At 43.8% G+C, this 25,876-nt stretch overlaps 2 protein-coding genes across 3 annotated transcripts in view; both read right to left on the bottom strand.

The window, feature by feature from the left end:
• The window catches only part of ITPRID2 (ITPR interacting domain containing 2), a 45,117-nt gene extending 27,581 nt beyond the window's left edge, over positions 1 to 17,536 (bottom strand). The window contains exons 1-9 of one of the 2 annotated variants that reach the window (XM_083842788.1): positions 17,486 to 17,536; positions 13,997 to 14,278; positions 13,848 to 13,896; positions 8,510 to 8,559; positions 7,626 to 7,682; positions 4,967 to 5,003; positions 3,649 to 3,747; positions 2,931 to 3,139; positions 1,282 to 1,991 (exon numbers count right to left, since the gene is read on the bottom strand). In XM_083842788.1, coding sequence (XP_083698914.1) covers positions 1,282 to 1,991; positions 2,931 to 3,139; positions 3,649 to 3,747; positions 4,967 to 5,003; positions 7,626 to 7,682; positions 8,510 to 8,559; positions 13,848 to 13,896; positions 13,997 to 14,231 — 1,446 coding nt within the window. In that variant the 5' untranslated portion in view covers positions 14,232 to 14,278; positions 17,486 to 17,536. Of the gene's footprint in view, positions 1 to 1,281; positions 1,992 to 2,930; positions 3,140 to 3,648; positions 3,748 to 4,966; positions 5,004 to 7,625; positions 7,683 to 8,509; positions 8,560 to 13,847; positions 13,897 to 13,996; positions 14,279 to 14,431; positions 14,599 to 17,485 lie in introns of those variants that run through there. The other variant, XM_083842787.1, reaches the window with a different exon arrangement.
• Positions 17,537 to 17,672: 136 nt separating this feature from the next.
• Positions 17,673 to 25,876, bottom strand: part of LOC310902009 (uncharacterized protein) — a 60,215-nt gene continuing 52,011 nt past the window's right edge. Inside the window, exons 4-5 of the mRNA XM_083842861.1 lie at positions 19,922 to 20,229; positions 17,673 to 17,997 (exon numbers count right to left, since the gene is read on the bottom strand). The gene's annotated coding sequence lies outside the window, so the exon portion shown is untranslated. The remainder of the gene's footprint in view (positions 17,998 to 19,921; positions 20,230 to 25,876) is intronic.

Below are 25,876 nucleotides of genomic sequence, written 5' to 3'. Positions count from 1 at the left end.
TACACAACAAACTGGATCAAGAAAATTATGCAGCTGAAAAGTAAGCCAGGAATTATTTGAATAAATCAAAATACAACAAGTTTCTTTCCCCCCCCTCAGCTGGATCAATCTTTTGTTCTCGTTCAGTAGATGGCTATACAACATGGTTGTGATGGCACATAGGCTCAAACAAATGGCAAGAACTACAAGAGGCTAGATTACCTCTTTCCATTCAATTAAGTCTCTTCAACTACAACATCAGTTGATCTAGAAGACACTCAAAAGTCTGCAGTGCAAACGCCGCACTAGGCAATATCTGGTAAATCACTTTGTCGTTCTGTAAAAATCTGGAAGCTTTCTGTTGGCCTGTTTTCTTCACTCATTTCAGCACAGAAATCACCACCCTTCATTTTACATATCTATTTCACATAAACGAAAAAGTTATCTGCTGGACTGTTAACAACAGATACTTCAAAATGTGTCCACAAAACCATCTGGTAATTTAAGAGAGATCTTGTAATTCAAAGTGTGAGTCTATGCAAAAATAAAAAATAAAAAATGCATTTTTGAATTTGTAGGCTGCACATTTACTACCCCCATAAGTGAATTACTTACAGGAATCTGGGTATTAGAATCCCTTTGGGACAATGATCAATCAAAAAAAATGGATAAATGCATTTATGAAGATGTTAAAAGGCAGCTCGTAAGAAATTTATATCTAAGCCACTGCCAAAGGTGCATCAAACAGCGAGTTTCATCACATTAATTTCTAGAGAACAAACAAGACCACATACAGTAGATTGCCATCAAAACCAAAACCATGAGATGAGCACCTTACCCTACACAACAGCACTTTTCACTGTCTTGCTCAATCCACAAACGTATTGAGTTTACTTTTAGGTAACAATAAATAAAGATTAACAGTTAGCAATCTACAAAGGCTTTTTTATATACAAAGTCTAACCTAGGTCTATTTCCACAAGAAAAGATTGTGTTAAGAATGGAAAAGTTCCTAATAGGTTTTGCCAGTGACTGCAATTACCTGCGCTTGATGAAAAGAAGAATGAGAACATTCATTCTGACTCTCAGGAACAACAACATCATCGTCAACAGCATTATTTCAATAAGAGGATCAACTAGCACAGCCTACCAAGAGAAAGTGACAACTGTCCTATCATCCAGAGAATGTAAAGCATTCCTGGAGAAAACACTGTCAACTGCACAGGAGGGAACATTCCTCTGCTGGCAGCCAGCAAGTTATGTAAACTGTATGTGAAAACAAAGTCATATATTTCCACCTACCTCTTCCATCTCAAAGGAGTCTTTCTGCTGAAGCATGAGATTCATTATGGAGGGGTTTGCAAGGGGAACGCAGGGCTCTCTACCCAGTGATGCCACAGGAGGCCTTTGTGTTGGGGCGCCGCTTTCGGACGTGCTGCTGTTGGACGTGTTGGAACTGCTGCTGAGGTTGGAAGAGTCCAAAAGACCAGATTCTTCACACAGTCTGTCCTGGGGGTTTGCCAGCCTGCTGTTTTGCACATCTGCCGCAGGCACCGTATTCTCTTGCTTATCATCAGTTCCAGCAGGCAGGCTTGCGGGTTTGTGAGCGTCTGTAGCATTCATCTGACTACTGGCTATCTCCTCTTTTACAGTAGCCAGAAAAGAGGGAGAGTCTTTCTTTTTAGAGTGTTTTTGTAACTTAGATTCATTTTTAGCGTCATTTTCCTCACTCCCTGGTTCAGCTGGACTTTTCCCTTTCTCAACAGGTGAAGGTACAGGACAGCCACTACCATCGGCCTGCTGTGCACCGCACAGATTGAGCTTAGACAAGGTCTTCATTAACCGACTGGCTGTATTGCTGCGATTTAAAGGGGGAGGGCTGGAAGCTTCTTTGCTGGAAGACACTGAGTTCATACTACCAATTTTCTGCAAAGGAGTCCCAGAGACTTGAGAATACAAAGAGGAAAAAGCATTGGCCACAGTAGTAAGCACTTCAATCTGGCGAAAACGACCTGCACAAGAACAAAATATAAGGCAGAGCTTAAGAGGACCTTTGGTGTCATCGCAGCTCAGAATTGCTGATCTATCTCTACATCATTGTACAAACTGTCAGTGACGGCTGTTTTCTTCATATCTGAAGAGGGAATTTTCATCATAACCTGCACTCACCCACCCCAACAAATATCTCTCTACTTATATCCAGAGTCCCAGAGATGGACTGAACACTGTCTAGTCCTGTAAGCTGAAAGTGATACCACACAGTAAAAAGAAATGGAAGAAAAACTTTGCAAGAGTGTTTGGTAAACGCACAAGGAGAACAGCATGGAAAGTCTTCACAAAGTAAAAAAGGGACACAGGTACACAACCGCAAGTTAATTTACAGAGTTCTGGCAGGAAAAGTGTTACTTGGATTGCTCCGTCCATCTACAAACACAACAGGACATTTCAGCTATGCCTTCATTTCAGAAATGCTCATTCCTGACCTAACAAAGCTCCTGTCCAAGTCAATAGCAATACCGACAGATTTCAACAACTACAGAAGCAGGTCACTGCTGACAGCTTTCAAAAATACTACATGGATACTGAAGAACACAAGAAAAAGACGGATATAGCTACTTGTTTCAGTGTTCTAAATCTACGACAGAAGACAAACTTGGAAGAAAGAGACAGGAATGAAACAAAACAGAAGGCAATACACATCCTACAGGACGCCCTTCATTTCTTTTCGCAGCTATAGATCTCTTTCCTTCACCCCAAGGTGTAAAACACTGATGGTCACCTCTTGCCGTATTTAAAACCAAGGTAGAGACTCATTACAGCTTCTGAATGGAATTTGGCTTTTAGACTGTGCAAGGGTTTTGCCAGAACACTAGATATAAGACCTTCTTTTGAGATTGTTTACGTAGTTTAAAAAAAATTAAAAATAAACTTTGCTTCAAAAACATACTTACTCGTCAAAGCAAAATTTGGATTTTCCACTTCCATGCGCTGCATCTGGGCATTCAAAAACACTTTGATATCTATCCCTCTGGCAAATGATGATGAATTAAAAAATCTTGCTGGAATTTTTGAAGCAATATCTGGTTCATCTCTTCCAAATCCAAGGTTATAGAGCACTTCTTCAGGATCTTCCTCATAAAGCTCCAGTAATTCAGAAACACTAGACAAACGACAAGATGTTTACTGTCTATGTCGGACACAGTGCCTTCTGTCCAACTACTAGTTCAGTCCACTAGCAAGCTTTGTCTATTGAACTTTTGACTCCTACAGCTCAGACTACTTTAGGAAATAATTTTGGAGATAACTGCATCTGAAGTTTTGGTTCACACCACCAGAGACATCAGCCCTGACACATCTCAGATCCAATCCTGTTATTTATAAAGTCAGCCCTTACTCTGCAGAGCTCCAATTTTAAAGTGCTATTTAAGATTTCAAACGTTTCTAAGGCTTAGGACCATCCGTAAGTATTTACTGCAAACCACAACTGAAAACAAATAGCAGTTTTTCAAGCAACCAAACGAGAATTCCCTTCTCAGCTACTAAATGCAACAATGCATATAAATCAAGCCAAGTCCATTTAACTTAGAAACAGAAGTAAGTTTTGCCAGCAAAACAGAGCCAAATTCCACTGAACTGCGCCATGACCTTCAAAGCATAGCACTCTTTTACCTTGAAACAGTTGCACTGCTTTTTCCAGAGCCGGTGGAGTTCATACTTCTCCCCTTCTGGTGGAACTGAAGCCTCCTCTCCTTCGCCAGCATACCATTGCTGTCAACACAAATGGACAGGACCACTGCGATAAACCCCTTTTGTTCGGGGATTTGATTCTCCGTCTCAGAGTGGAGCTAAGTCTCCAATGCTGCTGAATTTCTCTTCCCCCGTTCAGCGTTATCTGGTTTATATTAGCCATGTCACTTATTGAAATACAATAACAAAAGCGAGCCCTGGGACGCCTCAGTAAAAACGTATGTAGACTCTAAGTATTTGAAGGCAAATGCAAGCTGAGAAAACAAACCCCGATCTCCCCCGGCTGCCCCACCCTCCCCGATCCCACCCTCCTCCAGCGAGGAAGCCCAGCCTCGGGCAAGCTGCCCTGCCCTGCCCGGCCTGCCCCTGCCCGGGCTGCTGCCTCCTCCGGCAGGACCACCCGGCCGTGCCACGGCCCTCCCTCACCCTTGGCTGCACCCGGCAGGCTCCTGAGGAAAGCAAAGAGGCTCCAGGCTGGAGGAAATGGAGCAAGATGATTTCCAAGAGGGACTGCGGGCCAGTTTCTTTCCCAATCCCAAGCTATTTCCTTCCTGTGTCTGGAGAAGCCTGCTCAGCGTTAGCTGGTACCTCGGGCTCAGACGTACCATTACTTACTCCTAGGGATAAACCTGCCAAGGGGGAATTTTACCATGAAAATCCTAGTGCACACACAGCAGAACAACCACTAAGAAACCAAAGGTGAGAGGATTCACCTGAGAGCACGTTTACAGAGCCCGGCTCAGGAGGAGCAGCGAGGCTGTGCCGGTGTTTGCTGGAGTCCCAGCAGGGGTTTTAGTTACAGTACTTTTCATTCAGAAACTATCCCTGTAAAGCAGGAGCTTCTCCTCTCTAAGTCTTTTTCCCTACTCCCAAAGGACACCTGCTTTGACAGGCAAAAACAGAAATGGTGAGGGATCAGTGAGCCAAAGAAGGTAAATCATACCACAGTTACTCAGAAGATCTTGTTTCTCTGTGTCGTGCCCCCCCCCCCCCCACCGTCATCCCCCAAAACTACTTCATGTCTGCTGGAATAACTAAAATCTGCTTTTTTTTCTGCATTTCATATTGACTATTTCTGTGCTATCTAGATTTTCTCTTTCCTTCTCACATAGACTGGCAGGACCAGAAGAGCTTTAGCTCTGGGGTAGCCTTCACGACATCCACTGCACCCTCTCCACCTCTCCCTCCAATATAAATATTTCTCTGAAGTAAACAAACAAATAAAAAAAGAGAAGTTTACCATGTTTCCATTTGGGTGTCACTCCGTAGATGATTAGCTGTAGAGAAACAAGAAGTTGTTATGCACAAAGCTCCTCACAATTACACTACCCACAACTGACACAAAAAAGTAGCCAACAAGCGCTTCTATGAATACTCCCGCATGTGCCAGATTTTTCTTTCCATATAAATATGATTGTCAAGTGTTCCTAGTTTACAGCTGATATAAAGACAATCTGGTTTATTCAGGCTTTGTCTAAAATAAAATCTCGCACGGACTCATGTTTACTTGCCGTAATGAATCATATTAACTTGAAGTTTTACATGCAGTAAGTTGGCAATTGTTATATAAACAGACAATTTATTGCTTTGCAGTTGAAGACATGATTACCAGCTGAAGGGGGAGGAGGAGGAGATGCAGTCATGTGAAGATTGCTCAGCTAGAAGAGAAGAGCAGCTGGTGCCCATGGCCAGGTACAGAGACCGCGTGCGTGTCCTTAAACCAACACAGTTAACTCTTGGTGGGGGCCGGGCCCTGGCTCTCCAAGCTGTGCCAGCCATAAACAAAAGCTACACCAAGCTGATGGGACCTGTCACCACATGGGGAGTCGAGGGGACTCTTGAGGAGGCCAGCCACCAGATGCCAGGCGCCTGGTCACCAGCCCCCTGCGGGGAACCCGGCCCTTTCTGAAGCTGCAGCAGCTCAGCTCCACACGTCAGCACCCCAGGCAGCATTACTCTCCTACAACATCAACACCCTGTCAAAGAAGAGAGTTGAGCCCCAGCCTTAAATTATGAGCTCCCCCAAAGAGGCGACTCAATATTAACAAACTTGCCACAGAAGAGAGGCAAGGAGCGCACATATGTCATAGCAACCCTCGGAATCAGCTATGGAAAGAGCAAAGGTATGTCAAACGCTGCCAGGAAAACCCTGCATCTAAACTTGCTGTGCCTCCAAGGGAAATGTCAGCAACGGGGAGTAAAACATGGAAACCTCACCACCTCCCTTTTCAGAGACATCACGAAGGATCTTAAATGTATACAAAATGCAGAACATGCATTTTTTAAAAATATCCTTGTATATAATATGAAAGCAAGCCTATCTACATGGATTAATTGTTGACTAGTTCTAGCTGCTGAACCATGGGTTTTAACAGCTCAGCAGGGTGCTGGGGTTACAGAACCCTGTCCAGTGCCCTCCACACCATTCTCACAGGGCTCTGGCTTGTCTCTGGGTTCCAGCAGCCAGGGATGCACAAGAGCAAGGCATTCATGCCAGCTGAAAACAGGCTGTCTGTATGACAGGGCACGCAGCGCTGCTCCAGGCAGCTCTGTTGTCCCGTTGTTCTCTCACAGAAGCAAAGCCCTGCAGAAAAACCCGTGTCCTTACACATGGAAATGAACCAGCAATTCTAGCATTAAGAGACTCTCTGCTCCCCAAGAACAGAAATCCTTGAGAATGATGAGGGGAAAAATTGAAATTAAAAAAAAAAAAAAAAAAAAGTGACATGATTTTCTAAAATGTGCTGACTCCCATATTCTTAGTCATATGCTCAGATCTTGGATGATTGTTAAAAAGAAACTTTTCCTATGAAATCTTCATACTGCTGGCAATCTAACAAGCGGAAAAGACTGACAGGAAAAAATAATAATAATCCTATTTAATCTATTGCAGTAAGCGAATAATTTACTGCTTCTCCATCATTATCAGATCAACTGTTTTCCTCAGAAGTCTTGAGTCTTTAAATATTAAAGACACTTCCTTCTCCAGGCTGTGTCCCACTACTTCAACATCACTAGCAAGACAGCTGTGGACAAAAGGGCTTTGTACTACGCAGGTTCTAACACTTTTTAAAAGCTGTAGCTGAAGAAACACTGAAAGATGAAGGTTGATTTTTTTAAATTTATTTATTTTTAACTGATAACAGACACAGTCTTAGAGCTCTTATTCTGCAGATACCACCGGCACCCAGTTTGAGAAACTATTTTGTGCTATTTTATTTCAGGGTCTACTGTTAGAAGTTTTTTGTTCATTTGTTTGTGGACACCTCTATCCCACGATGAAGAGTAAGCTACCAAGGGAGGCTAAACCAAACAAGACTAGCCACATCTCCTTCTCTTTAAAAAGGGAAAGAGAAAGAAAAGGAAAGCATCTAACAATGGCAGAGTACATAACATGCCTGATCCAAAGTATTTACTCAGCTTTGACATTTTTCATTTTTAAAAGCATTTATCTCTTAATGAGTTTGCCTCTTGGCTGACAGAATTTCATTTCTCCTTTCAAAAGCCTGCACTTGCCACTCCCAAGCATTTCGGTGGAAGTGGAGCATGCACAACTGTCAAGAGGAACCCATGGACAAGAACAACATGTAGGGGAAAACACTTTCACACAGCTCCAGCAAGTACTCTGGGCTGTGCTGCAGCTGTGGGCTTTAGCATGTGAGGGCAGAAGGAACTCAGGGCTGACTCTGACCTTCAGGTCAGACCCGCATGTTTAACAAACACAATATTCTAATAGACTCAGAAAGCATATCTACTTGCATTCTCCTGTGTGTTCTGTGCTGGTTTTCTAGTCTGCTTTACTTTGACCAGAAGGGAAATGCTATCTTTCAAAATAAAAATCAGATGACTGAACATGATTCTTTTTTCGATAGAAAAAGTCGTAATCCTGCCACACCCACCTTCGGCTCCCAGGGATAAGTCATCTTCAAAACTTCCTCCATTTCTCACCAGCATGCCTGAAAATGTACAGTTAGCAGTTCAACAACTGTAATGCTGCAGTGTTTTCTTTTTAACAGATTAACTAAAGGTATTAGCAAGACACTTCAGTTGATACAACAGGATATAACTAGACCATATTTACAATCCCTGCATTAGTCATACACTAAAAATGCACAAAGAAGTTACATTTGAGAACATAAAAAAAAAAAAGAGAACAACTACAGCACTGCTTTAACTTTATGCTCAGAAACATCCCCAAGTCAGACTGCAAGCAAATTAATTGCAAGTACAAACCTAGGAGTATTACCCACCATATCTGTTCCTTCTGCTGCTACATTAGCTTCCAGACCTCTTACCAGAGGGATCCAAAGTTTGAGTCCGGGTTAGGCATTCCCCTCTCTCTCTCCCTATCCCAGATTAAGAGTTCAAGCAAAGACTCCAGAGACAGCCAGTAACTCCTCTATGCTGTGTTACTACCTGCAAATTCTCACTGTACTTTGAACTTTAGTATTCGGACCTGCTCAGATAGTAAAATTTTCAGGTGTGGCAACCTGAGCTATTAGATGCAGAGACTACCAAATGCTCGCCAGCTCGGAGAAAAAACTCCTCATTCTGCCTTTTTTTTTTTTTTTAAGGCTTACTAAACTCTCCAGAAAGACTGAACAGGGATCTTTACCCTCCTTTCCTGAGTTTCTCAGGCACAACTGCTTCTCAGTGAGAATAATTCAGCAAGACCAACTAGACTGTCATTTTTGCCACTGTTAAATTGCTGAGGTCTCGGGTGAGCATACACAAGAGCTTGCTTCTCAGAAAAAAGATCTCAGTAGGTAAAACCTTTCCTTACCCTTCAACAGAGGATTGCTCTGCTCATCCAGGGAGGCTCCCAGAGGCGTTCTGAAACCACAGAAGAGATTAATACCAGCTTAAAAACTTGCTGCTTCATGTCCTTCCTTACAGCGTGCAACAAGCTTGTGATAGCGGTTGTCCCTCCCTCCGCCCCCAGAAAGCACAAACATATGAGGACTGGCAATAACTTCCCAAGCAATCCCCAGCCCTCTGAGCAAATAGGCTTTGTAGGGAAAAACAACAAAACAGGTTGATAACGACTGCAGTACTGAGGCATGAGCTGGTGGCAAAGCTTCAGGGCCAGCAGCCCTCTCTCGAGGAAAATCATAGAATTCTGAGCAAAACAACCAAAAATCGAGCATGGGGTTTGAATGGACTAACTTAATCTCATTTACATGATAAAAACCTTACCAATTTTCTACAAATTTAAAACTTCTTACCATAGATTTACCTCAAGCTTTGGAGAGAGGGGTGAAAAGCTGCACTTGCTGATCAGAAAGATAAAAACCTAGATAGCTATGTCAGCTGTCACTTGCCAATGATGGCGTTTTATAGACTCTTTATATTAGCTCTTATTTAGATGACCTCTAGTATGGCTATTCCTTGAAAGGCAGTAGATTTTTCAAATCCCGCTGTGTCCAAAATTAGCAGCAGAAACCATGCAAGTAACAGGTCCAATCCCTTTCTGCGCTCTCATTAAATTTGTTGACTTTATCTGGGTATTTCTTTGTCTTGTCTCTGAGAGATTTCTAACCAAAAAGACCTGTCACTGTTAACTAGAGTAGCATAATACTCAAAGTCCAAAACAAATTCAGAAATATAATACTCATAAAGAAGGAAAAAGCAGATGATTTATGTGCCTATATTATGTATGTTTCATTTGGGTTTTTAATTAGACGTATACATAAACCTGCCCAAGGAACTTGAAGCAAACAGTGCTCTGATACAGTATTTGTTTTGGTGTCATGGCCAAATTAAGCAACAGAAGTTTGCATCTGCTTTGTAACAGACCTTATACTTTACAACTCTCCCCCCCGCCCCCACCCCGAAAATAGTTCAGAGTTTCCACATGCAGCATGCTGATAGGGAGCAAGCTAACTTTGACGTATCTTTTGAAAAGCAAAGAAAAGCCACTGCAGCAAGAGGCCAACTCAAACAGCAGAAGCAGCTAGGTGCACCAATGTGTTGCAGGTGACAGGACAAGGTCCACAGAGACTGAGTCTCCTCGATTTCTGTGTACGTTTCATGTCAGGGTTTCAAAGAAGTTAGGGCAGGCTGTCTAGGCCCTTCACACTCCAGCCAGCCCTGTGCTCTGTGGTAACAACCAAGCGCACTGCTCACGCGCTGGCTGTGAAGGGTACCTTCCCCTTCTTCTCCCTCCTGTTCCCTGGTGGCTACTCCAGCACCTCCAGCTTTTCCATACAGAAACGTGCTGCTGGTCAAGCTCAGGGATGCACAAGCCAACTGGCAGAAAGCAGTGAAAGCAACCACTGAAGCTGGCATTTCTTTCAGAAGTGAAGCCCGTCAGCGCTGCAGCATGTTGGTGGCTACAGGAAAAGCAGCTCTGTCCGTCTGCTTCCCTGCTCACGCTCCTGCACACACATACAGCTGCGTTGCATCCCCTTCCTTTAGAACTGCGTTTAAGAAGCAGGTGAGGCACAAATTTAAACAAGGGGCAAGCACCCACACCAAAATCCTTATGAACAACAGCAGGAGCAGCTCTGCTTCTTGGTGTAGGGCTGTTTTCCTGCTGCGGTGCCCAGGAGCCAGCTCCCCAGGGCCTGTCCCCAGGCACCCTGTGACAGGTACGGTTTGGAGGCCACTCCATGTGCAGGAGCTCCAGAGGCAGCCACAGGCCCTGCCCCCTTCATGTGGGGACAGCGGGGAGAGTATGAAGGGGCCTAGGAGCACCACAGGCATTGGAAAAGGCTGGAGCCAAGCGGCCACTTGGGCCAAGGAGCCCTGCAGTTTTTCATTTGCATTCCCACGTGGATGAGTCACACATTTATTACCATATTGTACCAATGACTTAAATCCAGCAGCGGTGTATCAGGAGCAGGATGAACCCTGGGACGCAGGTAAGAGGGCGCTGTGCAGGGCCCGTGTCAGGCCTGGGGGTCCCCACAGTCCTGCAGGCTCAGCTGCCACTAGCGGCAGGCCGCCTGCACAAGTGGGACGAGGGTTTTGCATGGTGCTGGAAACACCATTTAAACCTCTGCTTTTGCAGCCTTACTTGGGTAGGAGCAGTGTTTATTTTAAACTTGAAGCAAAAAACAAAAACAACTTCTTTCTGAGGCATTTCAAGAACTCATTTCCTGCGTATCTACAGGAGATAGTTCCTAAATACCTCTGACACCCCCTATGCTACTGGAGGAGTTTAAACTTACTGAATTAAAATAACACACACCACCGCACAGCTGACAAAAGTTTCTCCTTTCCTATCAGTGTAATACAAACACTTTTTTTTCCCATCTTAGTTCAATAGGAGTTAAAACTAAAAGTCTTTGCAAGCTTTCTCATTGCTTCAAAATGCCTTGTCAAGCTTCTGGGAGGAGAGAAAAGAATCCCTTTTTCAAAGGCACGCGATTCCCAAAACATGAGCAAACCGGAAACTTTGGGTAACATCTGACATTTCTGAAGCCTCCATAATTCTTATCACAGTGTGATACATACTTGTTTTTCTTGTTTTGCTGCCTTTTTCTTTTTTTTTTTTTCTTTTTTAAAATAAAGTTAAAAAGCATGGGATACGAGGAACACTCATCTCTCCTCTAAAGCAGATGTGAAACAGATATGCCAAGCAATATGAGCTCCAAACTGCTAACACGGTTAACACAGGACAACTAGTAATTCTTTTTATCTAACTTATAACACCATTGATGCTTTTGGAAACAAATGAAGGAATAAATCTTATAAGCAGATCTGTTTATGCAGTGGGTTGATATTAATTTTTTTGTGCTACTGCCAACTCAAAACAGAAAGTGGGATTTAAAATGTGCCAATTTTCTTCCAATGTACTTTTCACAAAAGCTGATATAAACTCAGACAAAATGGGAATGACTTTTTAGAAAATATGTAACAGAGAAAATACTTTATTTTAGTAACTGAATGGTTGTTTATAGTAATGGTTATATTTTTGTAGCAGGGCTAACTGGTAAGAAAGCAGTTGTGCGATAGACCAGAAAGAGATCAGTTTGCATAGGTTGCCCACACTTTGTAGCAAACAAAGCTCCACAGCAAAAGCAGTGTTATTAAATAATAATTATCTGGGATGAAAACAATCATAAGTTTTCACAACAACTGTTGTTTTCAAGTATTCTTTTTTTAAACAATAGCATAGTATCTATAGGGCTGTTCTGACACCTTTTACACTTTCCTCTTTTCCTATATACATTGTTATCAGGAGTCAATCAGTTCAGGGTTTCTATACATACAGTCACTTTATAACCATGTAAGCTGAATAACCATTTTCCTGAATGTATCTATCTACTACTGCTCCCATGTATACCATATACACAGAAACTAACCCATTCTGTGATTTTAAAACACAAGGAACTGTGCGCTACTTCAGGCAGCTGGGACTGTACCTCCCATATGATATGAGCAGTATCTGCATGCCCTCTGCGTGCTACAGACTCAAAGGCTCACTCCAGCTTGGATAGTTTGGTTTAAGAGATCTTTAAAAAAAAGAATAACTCAAATTTTATCTTTCTGATGAGACACAAGATTCTTCTGAAAATATTTACAACAGTATAACTACACTTTAAAAGACTTCTGTGAAAGGGCCACAAAGGGTTTCACAGACAAGCATTAACTAAAGCCTGCATCCCTATATCAACAAAAGGGTAAACTTGTGCTTTATTTCCTTACATGTAAGATATGGAATTTGAGTGTAAAATAAGATTCCCGCATTTCGTGAATCAACTGCCAGCGATGCAAACACATTCCACGGAAGCGCTGGGAGCTGGTTTTAACAACGGATTACTGGAGGACCCGAATAAAAGAGCAAGCTCTGTATTATTATTCAAGATTTGTGAATATCAATTAGATATTTGTGCTGCAAATTTGCAGTAGTGTGCTATTCCTTAAATTCTGTACCAAAATAGAAAAGACAATGGTGCCAGGGAAGGTTCTAGACAAAAATCCTGCAGATACCGAGAAAAGTGCCACAGCCGCATTAGCAAGCATTTCTCCCTCAAGGGCCTCTTCCCCCTTTGCTCCTTCATTTTTTCCTCTCCCAACTCAAAAAGTAGTTTTAATACAGCACCAAATCTATAACACTTTATGGATACGCTTTGTTAGACTTTCAAGGATACACTTCATTAGGTCTAATTTCAGGTAAATTCGGAAAAATCTCCCATTTTTGCATTCTGGGGGAACAGCCTGTCTGGTTTGAACATTGGATTTTGGGGTACAGCGTGATTTCAAGACTCTTGCTGCCACCACCCCCTCCCAAGGCACAGCCTGGAGAGCTTGTGAAGAAAACTACACTGAGGACACTGCAACTACAAAGCAATCCGCACTTCAGTTACAGGAGTAAGCTCAGCTCAGCCGCTTACTGGATCAAAAGATCATAAAGGCACAGCTAATCTTAGAGGTAAATCTTCATCTTAAAGTAGCTGTGCTCAAAAGAAGGGGAGATCTTGAAATTTTGTTAACTACTGGAAAGCTAATTGTTCACTTCCCCCCATCAGCTCTGGCTCCAAGGGCTGCTAGAACTGAATGGAGAAAAAGACAGGAGAGAAGCAGCTGCAATGGGATGTAGCATTTATGCTTTTATGTGACTGAGGCTGAAGAAAAAGTACTGCAGTCAGCCCGCTCTGAACACCCACGGCGTATTTTGTAACAGCACCAGAATCACAGAATACGCACCCCACGCCTCAAGTTAAGGAAGTCGGTCCATACGGTAGCAGACTGACAGAGACTTGGATAAATCAAGCTAGCCTACACTGTCACTGCTCCTGCAGACCCTCTAAGCACAGAGGCCACTGCCACATAAGCAGTTTCTTTAAAGCTGCAGCAAGAACCGGGCAGCAGGGGAGGCATTAAGCCGGAGCCCCTCTGCGACGCACAGAGCAGCTTCCAAAACAAGGCTGCCTTCCTCTCCCGAGCCGAGTTCCTCCCCTGCCAGAGGACTTCGGAAAGCCTGCGGCCTTGCTGCATGGCACACGAAGGAGTAAAGGTGCCAAGCGCCAGCTCGTCCCCATCCCGCCCTGCAGCAGCACTGCCGGCAAACCCCGCTCCGTCCCGGGGTGCAGACGCCCCCCGCGGGACCGGCCGCCACGGAGGTGGGTTCGGCCCCCCGCAGCAGCAGCAGCAGCAGCAGCAGCAGCACCCACCTGCAGTCCTTTAGCCATATCGCGATCTTCTCGTTGGGCACGCTGTGGCCTGCGGGCAGAGCGGGAGAGAAAAGCCGGCAGTCAGCAACCGCCCGGCCGTCGGGGGCGGCCCCTCGGGGGTCCCCGGCCCCGCCGCCCCCCGCCCTGACCTGCTTCTGCGGCCAGCGGCAGCTTGCCGCCGGCGAGGTGGTCCTCCTCCTCCTCCTCCTCCTCTTCCTCGTCGTCTTCCTCCTCCTCCTCCTCCTCCTCGCCGCGGGCCAGCTCCGGCGCCGCTGCCGAGAAGTCCTCCGCTTCCGACGCCTGCCAGGAGTCCCGGCTCTTGGCCCAGGCCTTCCTCTTCTGGGTCGCCCCCTGCCACTCCTCCGCCGCCGGGGGCTCCTCCATCGCGACGGCGGCTTCACGCCGGGAGGCGACCGCGGCTCGGAGCCACCCTGCGGGGAAGGGACGGGGAGGCGATGGGACGGGGCGGGAGGGGAAGGGAGCCGAGCGGAGCCGCGCCGCGCCGTGCCGCCCGCACCCACGCGCTGCCCCCGGTCCCGGCCCGGCCCGACCCGGCCCGGCCCGCCCCGACCCGCGGTACCCACATATCGCGCGGCGGGGAGGCGGCGGCGGAGGCTGCGCCCGCCGAGGCTGCGGACGGCGGCGGCGGCGGCTGTGACTTCCTCATACCGCTGCGGGGAGAAAACCCGGCGGCCACGTGATGGCAGCGGGGCCGGCGGCAGCTCGCCTCCTGCCGGGGCCGTGCGGAGCCGCACCGCACCGCACCGCACCGCACAGCACCGCACGGCACCGCGCAGCACCGCACAGCACCGCGCAGCACCGCACCGCACCGCACAGCACCGCACGGCACCGCGCAGCACCGCACAGCACCGCGCAGCACCGCACCGCACCGCACCGCACCGCACAGCACCGCACGGCACCGCGCAGCACCGCACGGCACCGCGCAGCACCGCACAGCACCGCGCAGCACCGCACCGCACCGCACAGCACCGCACAGCACCGCACCGCACCGCACCGCACCGCGCAGCACCGCACGGCACCGCGCCGACGGGCGGGGGCTCCCCCGCGGCACCGCCGCGGAGCCTCCTGCCTCTCTTGCAGGGGTGGGAAACCCACAGGCCTCCGCTCCGGCACAAGCAGATGGCTGCGGGACGGCCGCCGCACCGAACAAGCCGCGTTGGAGTGGGAGATGCGCTTCCAGGCATTGTCGTCTGCTTCAGGGAGCACTGAACCAAGCAGAATAGAGTGGGGAGGACCCAGCTAAAGGCGAGTCCCCATGCCTGGGAAGAAGGTGTCACGCAGAAAGCCACTTTCACGGCCAGGGGACGGAGGGCTTTCCCAGCCGCTGTCCTTTCGCTCGTTGCGATGCTGGCCGAGGTTTCGGCACCAAGAGCCCTGCACCTGAGCTGGGCCAGCCCTGGCACAGCACCCCAATGCATGCCAGACGCTGCCCACTGAGCCCCAAAAGCTCGCCCGCAGCCGTGGCACCTGGGAGAGGAGCTCTTTGAAAAGGTCCCTCTTACTGCTGGCTTTGGGAAAAGGTGCTGAATTACTAGGCACAAAGCAAAACTGACTAGAGTCCTCTGGAGGTGTAGCTGGCATTGACAGGCAGGCACATGAGATACCTTTTGTCTAAAAGCAAATCTGGCTGTGGAATGACCAAGTTGATGGTGCTTAATAAATAGATATTTCTTGCCACAGGTAAGGGACTATGGTAATATCCTCTCATTTTCTAGCTTAGCAGTTCAAACCTTACAAGGAATTTCTGATCATTCTTTTTAAATGCAAGTGTTTGTTCTAAAGAGCAGACTGCACTTAAATCTTTCTTGCTGATCCCCAAACAGTATTTTCTCACCATGGCAGACTCACACAATACAATTTTTTTTTTTCCCATCACGTTTGGGCCATGTTCTGAGCCACGTCTGTTCCCAGCAAGGTGAGTTAGAGGCCCAGCACCTGCCCCACACCACCAGACACGCTGTGCTGTGGCTTCCTGCTTGACCCAAGTTACACAGGGGTGTATTTACAGCCCTGGAGTCTTAAAAACTGATTTTTCTGGGTTTGCTCATAAGAGCCTAGCACAGCGTTACTCTAGCTAATAGCCAATATTTCTGTTTTATGCGTATGCATCAATAGATATATCTGTTAAAACCGAATCTTTAAGGTTGGGACATTTGGTGAGAGCTGCTGCAGAATCCCGTGGGTGGTAGGAGCGGTGTGAGAGATTTCACTGCTCCGATTGTTTTGCTGCTTCTCAGGGAACACAATAGCGTCTGGGAAGTAACAGTTTCATTGGCACAGCCAAGAGCTGAGGCTGAACAGTTGCAAGCTAAAAGCGGCTACTGTCTGCTGCGCCAATACATCCTTAAGGAGTTCTTAATCCACAAATTACTGACATTATTGCCTATAATTGCTTGTCTGTTGTGACAACACATATTCAGGGAATGTTTGAAATGTAAACAGCAGCCAGTAGCTTTTTACAATGCAGTCCTGCAATGCCTGCCACATACAGCATGGACTCTCACTTGCACCTTTTTATCACGTCCCAGAAAGTTTCCTTTTGACTCTATATGGATGAGGATCACACACTCACCGTATTAAGCAGGTCTTCTTTCTATGGAAAATATCTGGCTTCTCATTTCTTTCTGTACTTGTAACCAAAAAGTGATTTTGTTTTGTAATAAAAGCTCCTCTCACTTCAGATGGTGATTTGTTAGATGTACTTCAAAGAAATAAGTGACTGGGGAAAAAAATCCTGTCAGGAATTCTTGTCACTTAAATCAGGCCAACTTGCTTTTTCCAAATTATTTTTGAAACTATTAAAATTGAAAATGCAGTAGCTAGATAAGAAAGAACTACTACAGCATAGATTCCTGGAATAGGGTTTATAACCGTAGCACCATAGCACTGCTGCTTGGCAACACAGTAAAAATAAATAAATAAATAAATAAATAAAAGCAACAAAAAAACAACTCTTACATTTCTTACATTTGTCATCTGGGCATTGGACCTGTATACATAAACGTGTATATAAATATATATGAATATACACTGAATACACACACAGATACAATTTAGCCCAAGGTATCCTGCTAAATCAAATTGCTGTCTTTTGTTCTCCAAAGAGTAAAAAGCTTTGAAGATGATTTTTTTTTTCCTGCAGAGGATTATTTCAGATACAAGATTGTCTAAAAAAAAATAAAAAAATCATTCCTACATAATTCAAAAAGACATAAACGAGGCACTTCCACCGCTTCCTCTGGGGACTCGTCCCAGTGTCCAAGTTCACGGTGAGTAGCACTTTCCTGCTGTGCTACAGCTATGCTTTCCTATGCTTTGGGCATGAGCAGACTGCTTTCCTGCTGGATCTGGGCATCAAGGGATCCTTCAATATTTCCCAGAGGGCAGAACCCAACGTCCCCCTGAAGGACAAGCTCAGAGTGTACCAATGCTCTGTGTGGCTAACACCCTATTAAATGCCTTTTGACTGAAGACCTGAGAGTAATTTTAAAGGCTGGAACATTTAAAGGAATGGTACTATAAGGAAAAAAAATATTCCATTGGACTTTCAAATTGCAGTGAGAACCAGCTCTCAACAAGAAGAGAAATTTAATGCTGCTGCCTAGTGTAGGCCTTACCTTGGGACAAGCAGTTCCCAGTCAGCAATATATCCCGACTACAACTGGATTTCAATGTGGTTGGTTTTTTCCACACAGAAGAGAGGAGGAGCTAATGAATAGTTCACCTTAACAAACATCATAACAAAAAGCATTCCTACATAGTAACAAAACTATGATAAATATTGTGCAGTTATTTGCTTTGGCAGGGTGTGTGTTCAAGAGCAAGAGAATGCAAAGAAACACATAGCCTGATGTCATGTACATCTTTAAAGTTTCCACAGCTCCATTTTAGTAAATGCACTATGTTAAATTAAGCGATTTCTTTCTGAGCCAAGACTATTAAAAAAAAAGTCTACTTAGGCCTCTGTTATACTATAAATGAAAATGACAACCTGGCAAGATACCAGCAATAGCTATTGTGTGTCAAAGGAGAAAGGTCTTGTACTGTCTTTTGTGATATTCTGTGTTTGATGGCCCCCTTCAGGGATGGGCAGTTTGGTTTTCTGACTTCTCCAATACATATCATGCATCTGCAAATGAAAGCAAAAAGGCTGGAGATTAATCTTTGCAGAGCTCCTTCAAGGAGATAGTTGTTGGGAAGGTGCAGATATCTCTTCAAGTTGCTTTGGCAACTTCCCAGCTTCTCCAAGTGCGTCTCAGCACCCTCGTCTTGTTTCTAGCAAGAGCAGGAGACCAACCAGCACTTTTCACCCACAGAGCTTCCATAGGTATTTTCCCTGCCAGTGGAAATGCCTCATTTTTATTTTTATTTTTGGTTGGTTGTTTTTTTTGTTGCTGTTTATGGTGGTTTTTTTTATGATTTTTGTTTGTGTCATAGGACAGACACCCTCTATTGTGTTAAGCCTTTTGAAATCCTTGTCTCTCTCACAATACTGACAAAGCACTCCAAGAGCATCTGCCATTTTAGACCTTTGAGGATTTTCTTAACATACTTACAAAAGAAAACCTTAACTTTTTTCATACCATCAAAGCTTGCAGGAACCTGAATCAAGTAACAGAAAAGCTAATTTGCTAAGGCAGAACAGAGAGTCTCCTTGCATCCTATAAAATACACATGTGCCATAAAATACTAAATAAAAATGATGCTCATAAAACAACATACTGCATTTCATTTTTAAAATGTTTTCTTTTTTTAAATTATGTATTTAAAGTGAAATGTTGCAAGTTAAAGGCAATTGCATCTGGAGTGTCATTCCAGTATCTTTCTTTACAAAGAAGAAAATCCTATACTGGTTTGGAACCATCACTGTTACCAGACAGATGTTCTCTCTCAAACATATGGAATAAAAAGGATGGAAAATAACCTAGCAGTTTTACTCTAATAAATTAAAGTGTTCAGACAGCCTCCACAGCTTTGCCAGTCATTTTGTTTATATAAGTGATATACATGATGTTTCTATACAGATATATATATATTTTTTGTAATAGTAGTGAACTTTGGGCTCTTTTCGAACTCAATATTGCCTGTTTTATAAAGTGACTCATATTTCTAGGACCTCTTGCAGCAGAAGGAAGGAGGAAAAAAACCACTTCCGTTAGGGCGTTTACAAGAACTATAGTATAGCAAGAGGAAGTTTCTAAAGGAAGAGCCGGATATCTGTACTGAAGAGGATTACAGCTGCACCACCAAATCAGATGGAGGCAGTTGAGTCCAACTGTACGGAAATGTATGAAAAAAAAAAAAAACACCATAAAGAAGAGGAGAGAGTAAAAGTGGTTCTAAATCATCCAAGATGTAAATGCACTCACATCACTGAACTATGTCAATGGGCAGTTGTAATTTTTGAAGATATTAAGACCTTTGCCAGGAAAACAGGCTAAGGAAAAAATACCCCACAGATGTAGAATATTAAGTGTGGTTCATTTCAATTTTAAAACTGATTCTGAATTTTCTCCTTCAGTGCTGTTAATTTTTAATTCTTTAATTCTAGAGACTTCTTTAATTTTAGAGACTTTCATTCCCTTCCTGAGCAACATCCTTACAAGACTATGGCTCTAGGACAGTGTCCATTTATGCATATGTATCCCATAGTACAGAGTTCTGTGCTCTTTTTACAGTTGAAGAACTGCAACACAGTCATTTCGTTTATACTGTTCTTCCTCATCATTTTCAAATGTTGTGTTCCAAATGGCTGATAAAGGGACAACCCCCACCAGAAAAAACAGAGAAGAGAAAGATTTACCTGCATTTAAAAGCTATTTGTTTATCTTATCCTCCACAATGAAAAGCAGCCTACCAATATTTTCAGTCCCATTTCTGCTCTCACTGAAATCACTGGTAGAACTCTTCATTTTAAATAATTCAGCTTTTTAACGTACATTGAGGTATGGAGTAGCTGCTGTCCACTGCCAAACAATGATCCAGAGGACAGCAAAACAAATCAGCACAGCATACCCAAATGTGACCAGCATACTATACTATTTTCTACTCACCGGACAGATTTATTTATTTTTAAATGAATCAGTTGAAGTTTCATCAGCTCCAGAATGGAGGCAATCGAGTATCCTATGGATTCAGGTTTTGTGGGTAGATATTTTCACTTCCATGGAGTCTTCCATCATTGGAGCATTTATAATGTCTCTCTTCTATGGATTTTTGTTCTCTGATGGGTGACTTCATGGTTCAGCCTTTGTCACTTATCTGTCCAACTCTCTGCTTTATGAAACATACTGAAACAATGCTAAATTCTCTTCTTTCCTAGAATTGGGCTGAAATTTGCCAGCAAGTTCAGAAATGAAGGCTGGAGAAGGAGAGGAAAATAATCTATATAAACAGTTTTTTCTTCAGAATTTAAATAAAACAAAACAAACCCCACCAAATATAAACTTGAGATTATTCCTCATCACCAAAATCCACACAATATATGTGTATAAGCAAGCACAGAGGACATGCCCCTTGATTGTCACCTGGAACCAAGCAGCCCAGTTTGCAAGACCAGTTATTTACAAAAATGTTTTGTCATATATCTACGCAATATACTGATTCATTTGTGGGCTTGACTCAGCTCTAAAATTAATGCATTTCCTTTCCTTGGGAAATACAAGACATTCCAGAGTGATAATAGTATTGACTTTAAGGCGTTGACCAAGTTGTCCTATAGTTGTGACTAGTGGTAGGACAAAAAACATGAGAAGAAAATTCTAAGCTGAGAATAGAGAAAGCTGCCAAGTAAAACCACAGCTAGGATGGGCTAGGCAGTCTTGGTGTATTTGTATTACTTGGTACAAGTCACATCCACTTGGTGTTGAGACATCCGTTCAAACAATAGTGCTCAGTGCCATCAGTATAAACTCCATCGTTGGCAGTGGGAGCAGGGGGGTGGGAGAGAGGGAGTCCAGGCTTCGTAGCTCCTTCAGACTAGCACTTGGCCAACAAAAGATTGTCGATTAAAGAATATTGCAGCAAGAAACAGAAGAAAAAAATTATCTATGTTTAAAATGTCAGTGTATTACCCCCGTTAAAACAAATCTGGAATAAAAGGAACAAAATCCACTTTTTTCCCCTGTTATATATAAATTAACTACTCCTGAACTTAAGGGTAGTAAAACAAACAAAACAAAACAAAACAAAAAAAACACTGTGCAAAGGCCAGAATTCCTCTGTGAAGCTGCTTAAAGAAAAAGCCATATTTTACTTCACAAGCTCTTTCACACCGATCAATAAAATCTAAAGAAAGATTTATTTACCCAGCTCAATAACTTCTTGGTGAGTCACTATGCTATTTAAATCTTTTTTTCATAGACATTTAATGGTCAGGCAGTATCATTCTAAAGAGGATATTCCAGTCTAACAGCTCCATCTTGTCGCATGTATTTTTAAATGTTTATAAATGGATCCTCCAGTGTTTGGAGTGCAGGATATTTCCCTAGCTGACTGGTCAGAGTCTAGTCTGATCCAGTAGAAACCAACAGCCATTCCTGGCCTGCAACTCTTTGGTGACTTACGTGAATTCATCTGATGTGGTCAACAGAAGTGGCTCCCACTGGGCAGAAGTCCAAGACACGAAAGCGTCACATTTTGTACTAATCAGGTACCTCATTGCTGTCTACAATCCTGGCTGGCAAAACCTTCATGCACAGAAGTCTCATTAACTTTAAACATAGCTTGTTAAAGAGCGTAGAAAGGACTGGTTGTAGTGAAAGTGATGCCACATATAAATGGGAACAGAACCTGTGCTGCCCAGAGAAATGGTTCTGTTACATGGACGTTCAAGCCTTCTGGTGCTAAATCAGAGGGCTTTGTCTATTCAGTCTATTCCTACTTTAGATACTAAATTAATACTGCCTTTGGGAGCATTCAATAATTCAAACTAACATGTCTCCAATCCCTGAACTCTGATAGAGATGATTCTCCCATCCGTTTAATAAATTAAAATATGAACTGAAAGTTTAAGTACAGTATGCAAAAAACAAAACAACAACAACAACAACAAAATTAACAACAACACCCAAACAAAAAAATTTCCAACATCTAGAGGAAAACTTTCCTTTGCTGTGCAGTGGGAATAGTCAATGCCTGCACACACCCTAAGAGGCTGGTTAATCCCAGAGTGCTCTTACTTTCTGCAGCTCTTACTTCCCATTTGCCGGCAGCTAGCGAGTACTCTCGCACGTACATTAACATCTGCGCCTCTTTCCAAGTACTCAATCACTTACTGCAGGAATGGCTCTGATTATCACACACAGAAAATTGTGGGCAGTAGATATGGAAGGGTGAGAAAAAACTGCCCTACTAAAGATAAGGACTCTGCCATTTGTGTAAATAAGTCAGAAGCTAGTTTGATTAGGGCAGATATTGCACGACATAACACCTAAGGGATAAGAACATGACATACTTTTACCAAGGCTCTTATCACCGCTGCTAGAGCATGAAGCTTGGGACAGTGACAGCTTATTTTGGTGTACGGCCCTTTCTTCAGCAGGCTCCTACCCTCACCACGGGAAAGGATGGGTCACAGTATTTTCAATCAGGGTTCCCCGACACCGGCAAGAAGTCAGCTTTCAAACACTTCATATATCAGGCTTTGCCAGTATTGGAGAACTTGCCTTATATTAAAAAAAATGCATTAGTAACATTTAAAAGAGTTTTGAGCCTTCTATGGACGAAGGCAGTTGTTCTGGATATAGAAACATGTCATATATGGTCCTCCTTTCCTCTGTCCCATACCCTGGTGGCTGTAGGGACCAGATATGCTGCACACTAACCTCTAACATGCAGGGAGTGTCAGTGCTGTCACACTGACAGCTATTAATTCTGTAGCTTGTCTGTGTCCACCCCATCTTGCAAATGCCCCTTGTCAAGACTTACAACTTGCACAAAGCTGGAGGAGGACTGTGCATCCTCCTGCCCTCCCACAGAAAATGCTGCTCTTCTCTCCTCAACGCATGCCAGTACACAGCCAAAGTGCCACATATGCAACAAGAGTAAGGCCTGGGGATGTGGAGCCCGCCACAGGGTGCTGCATTGCAGCCTCCATGAAAAGCTGAAGTTTCTGAGGAACGGCCACCAAAGTGATCAGAGGAAGGTAAGAAATGTTGGTAAGGGAAGAGGGAGACTCCGTCCTCTACCTACCATCCTCTGAAGGCCCCCAGCACCATCCAGATGGTTTGGCCATTCCAAGGAGCTAAGGAATATTGTGATAACATTTTTTTTTATTTTTTATTTTTAGTAACACTGAAATACACCTAACAATCAAAGATGCAGTGAAATTAAGGTCTGGAGAGGCCTGACTTTTGATACCACATCAGTATCCTTTTAGAAAATAGTGTGTAAAGATTTGGATATTTTCCCCCTCAGTTATTAGACAAAGTGTGTTAACAGCGCACTGCCACAGCCAAAGTCACATTTTAAAGCTGAGCTCTCCAGAACAAGAGCTTGGAGTTTCACGGATCCAGAAGCCTTGGCTTCACAAGGTGGGTTTGATCAGAATGCCAGAGTTACCATGCAGGAACAATGATCATGTCAATTAACATTACTGGGTGTCTCAGATCCTAGCCTTCACAGAAAGCAACGGGATCTTGAAGGCGAGCTGCAGCAGCTCTATCTCCTGCAGGCCTTATAGACCAGCCTTTCCAATACATTTTTGTTGCTGGATGTGTGCACTCATGCACGCAGGACAAGATCACACAGAAAGGCTTATCTGTGAAGTTTAGAGGTGATTAACTTAATTTAGGCAGCAAAGAGCTACAGGAAGCACACCTCCTTGCTGAAAGAAGGTCTTGCTTTCATCCAGACAAATGATGACAGAAGAAAGACTGTCCCTGTATTTTCAGTTATGGCATTCTTTGTTTTAATGATTAAATGTGAAGGAATAATTATCCTGGCACTACTGAGCACACCACAGTCTAGAAGCTTTTTATTTGCCAGTTATTGTTTGTATTATAAATGCTAAAGTGAAATGACGCAAGTGCCCTTTTCGTTGTCATATTGTTTGCTTTAGCTTTTGTTGGATCTAATCCAATGGTACCTTTACGTAGGCTTCTGTATAATTAAGATAGTGTGCACAGCCTCTGAAAGGAAATCATTAAGAGTCTCTTGTGGAGAATGCACCAATTTCCATGTCTGTGCCTTTTAAGTGGGGATTGCTCACCCTCCATCGATTAACTTCATGATAGTACAAGCATACTTTAAATATTAATCTCACGTTAAGGCTCCAAAGAAGCTTTCAGCTGAAAAAAAAAAAAAAAAAAAAAAAAGTCAAGCCACCTTTTAGGCTCTAATTCCTGACAAACATGAGTTTCTTGTTTTTCCTGAATGTATGTTCCTTTCTTAGAAAAAAAGACTTTGGAGAGGGTTTTGCTTCCACCTGCCCCCTGAAACACTTCACATGCTGTTTTCAAAACCTTACAAAAAATATAACAAAACCAATAAGAAGCTATACAACCCCATCTTTCAGAGCTACTGGCAGATGTCTTGGTTAGAGATGTTAAATCCAGAAATCAAGAGCACAGGTCTGCTACTGGGGAAGAAACCCGGTGATTTATCAGCTGAACCAAGATGACAAATGAATATAAAATTTTTCCATGTATTTGCTCACCTGCAGTCACAAATACAAAGCAGAAACCTTCCCATTGCCTATAAATAGCTAACCTTTATGGCACCAGCTCCGTGGCTGCTGTGCGAGTCGCCAGGCTGGTGTGGGCTCCTGAGCTCGCCCATCACCGTCCCCAGCACGCTTCTGCAGCACCGCAGCTCCGGCTCCTGCGCTTGGTCACTCACGCCTTCAGCAGTTTCTGCTGGGTTTTTCACATTTTCACAATTTTGAAAGTAAGTCATTCAGTCTCAAATCTGGAAACATTCCTCCTAAGACTGGGAAGTTTTTTCGTATCTCTATAATCAGGGCAATTCTGCTTTACCACTGCTTTACCCTCTGCTTTACCACTCAAAACATATTAGGCAAAAGACATTAAATTACCGCTTGTGTATGAACCACGCATAGACCACTGCTCTTAATTTCTCTACAGTATCTCCTCTCTACACCTCACCACAGAGGGTATAAACCTGCTCTTTATCTAACAGGCCAATTAGGAAAACACTAAAACCAAACTGCACCCATCGTATGAGAGAGGGAAAAGCTCTGCTACTGCTCTCTGATCACCCATCTTTATTATGAGTTCAAGCTGCCATCATTAAAACCAATTCAAAAAATTGAGTGGACTGCAGGGGAATTTGATGTCTAAAGCTGGTTATAGAAGTAAAAATTAAGAAACAAAAATACAACATATGGGTACTGCATGTATATTTGTAGATGATCAATGCACAATAGAAAGGAATTGTTATGGAATAGGTGTTTGGTAAATTTTTAAACTAAGGCTAAACAGTAAGTACATTAAAACAGGAACTGCTTGACCCAACATGCTTCAGCTAAAATTGTAATTATAAAACCTGATTAAACAAGGCTTCATTCCCACATGCAACTCCACCTTACTGCCTTGGCAAAGCCATAAGCTGGTAACACCCTTTAGCTAGTTTTCACAAAGCACATTTAGCAATTAATAAAAGCAGAGTGGAGGAGTTCATGTTTATTTCCAGTACACTGACGGTGCTTAGGGAATTGGTGCTGTCTGACAAAGGGTGGTGTTGCCGAAAAAACACTTTGAAGTGGCTCCGCTGCGCTCCTGTTTTCTGTCTGAGTTGAAAGGCAGCAGAGCCCATCCAGCACCGAGGACCAGCACAAGTCCTGCAGCCCAGGGTCCAGACCACCCTCCTCGCCCCCTCCTGCCGGGCCAGAGCCCATTTGCTTCACAAAAGGTCCTTGCACTCCCAGCAGCAAATTGCTGATAAAGCAATTCTGCCTCCGAAGTCAATTAGAAAAGGAAGTAAATTGTTCTAAACACAGATGACTTTTTCACAGCATCCAAACTGTAGCCACTTACAAGCCTTGCATG

This window comes from Anser anser (genome assembly GCF_964211835.1).
Source record: "Anser anser genome assembly, chromosome: 6".
In the NCBI taxonomy this organism is placed as follows: Eukaryota; Metazoa; Chordata; class Aves; order Anseriformes; family Anatidae; genus Anser; species Anser anser.
Note: the sequence above shows the minus strand (reverse complement) of the source record. Positions and strands in the feature narration are given on the sequence as shown.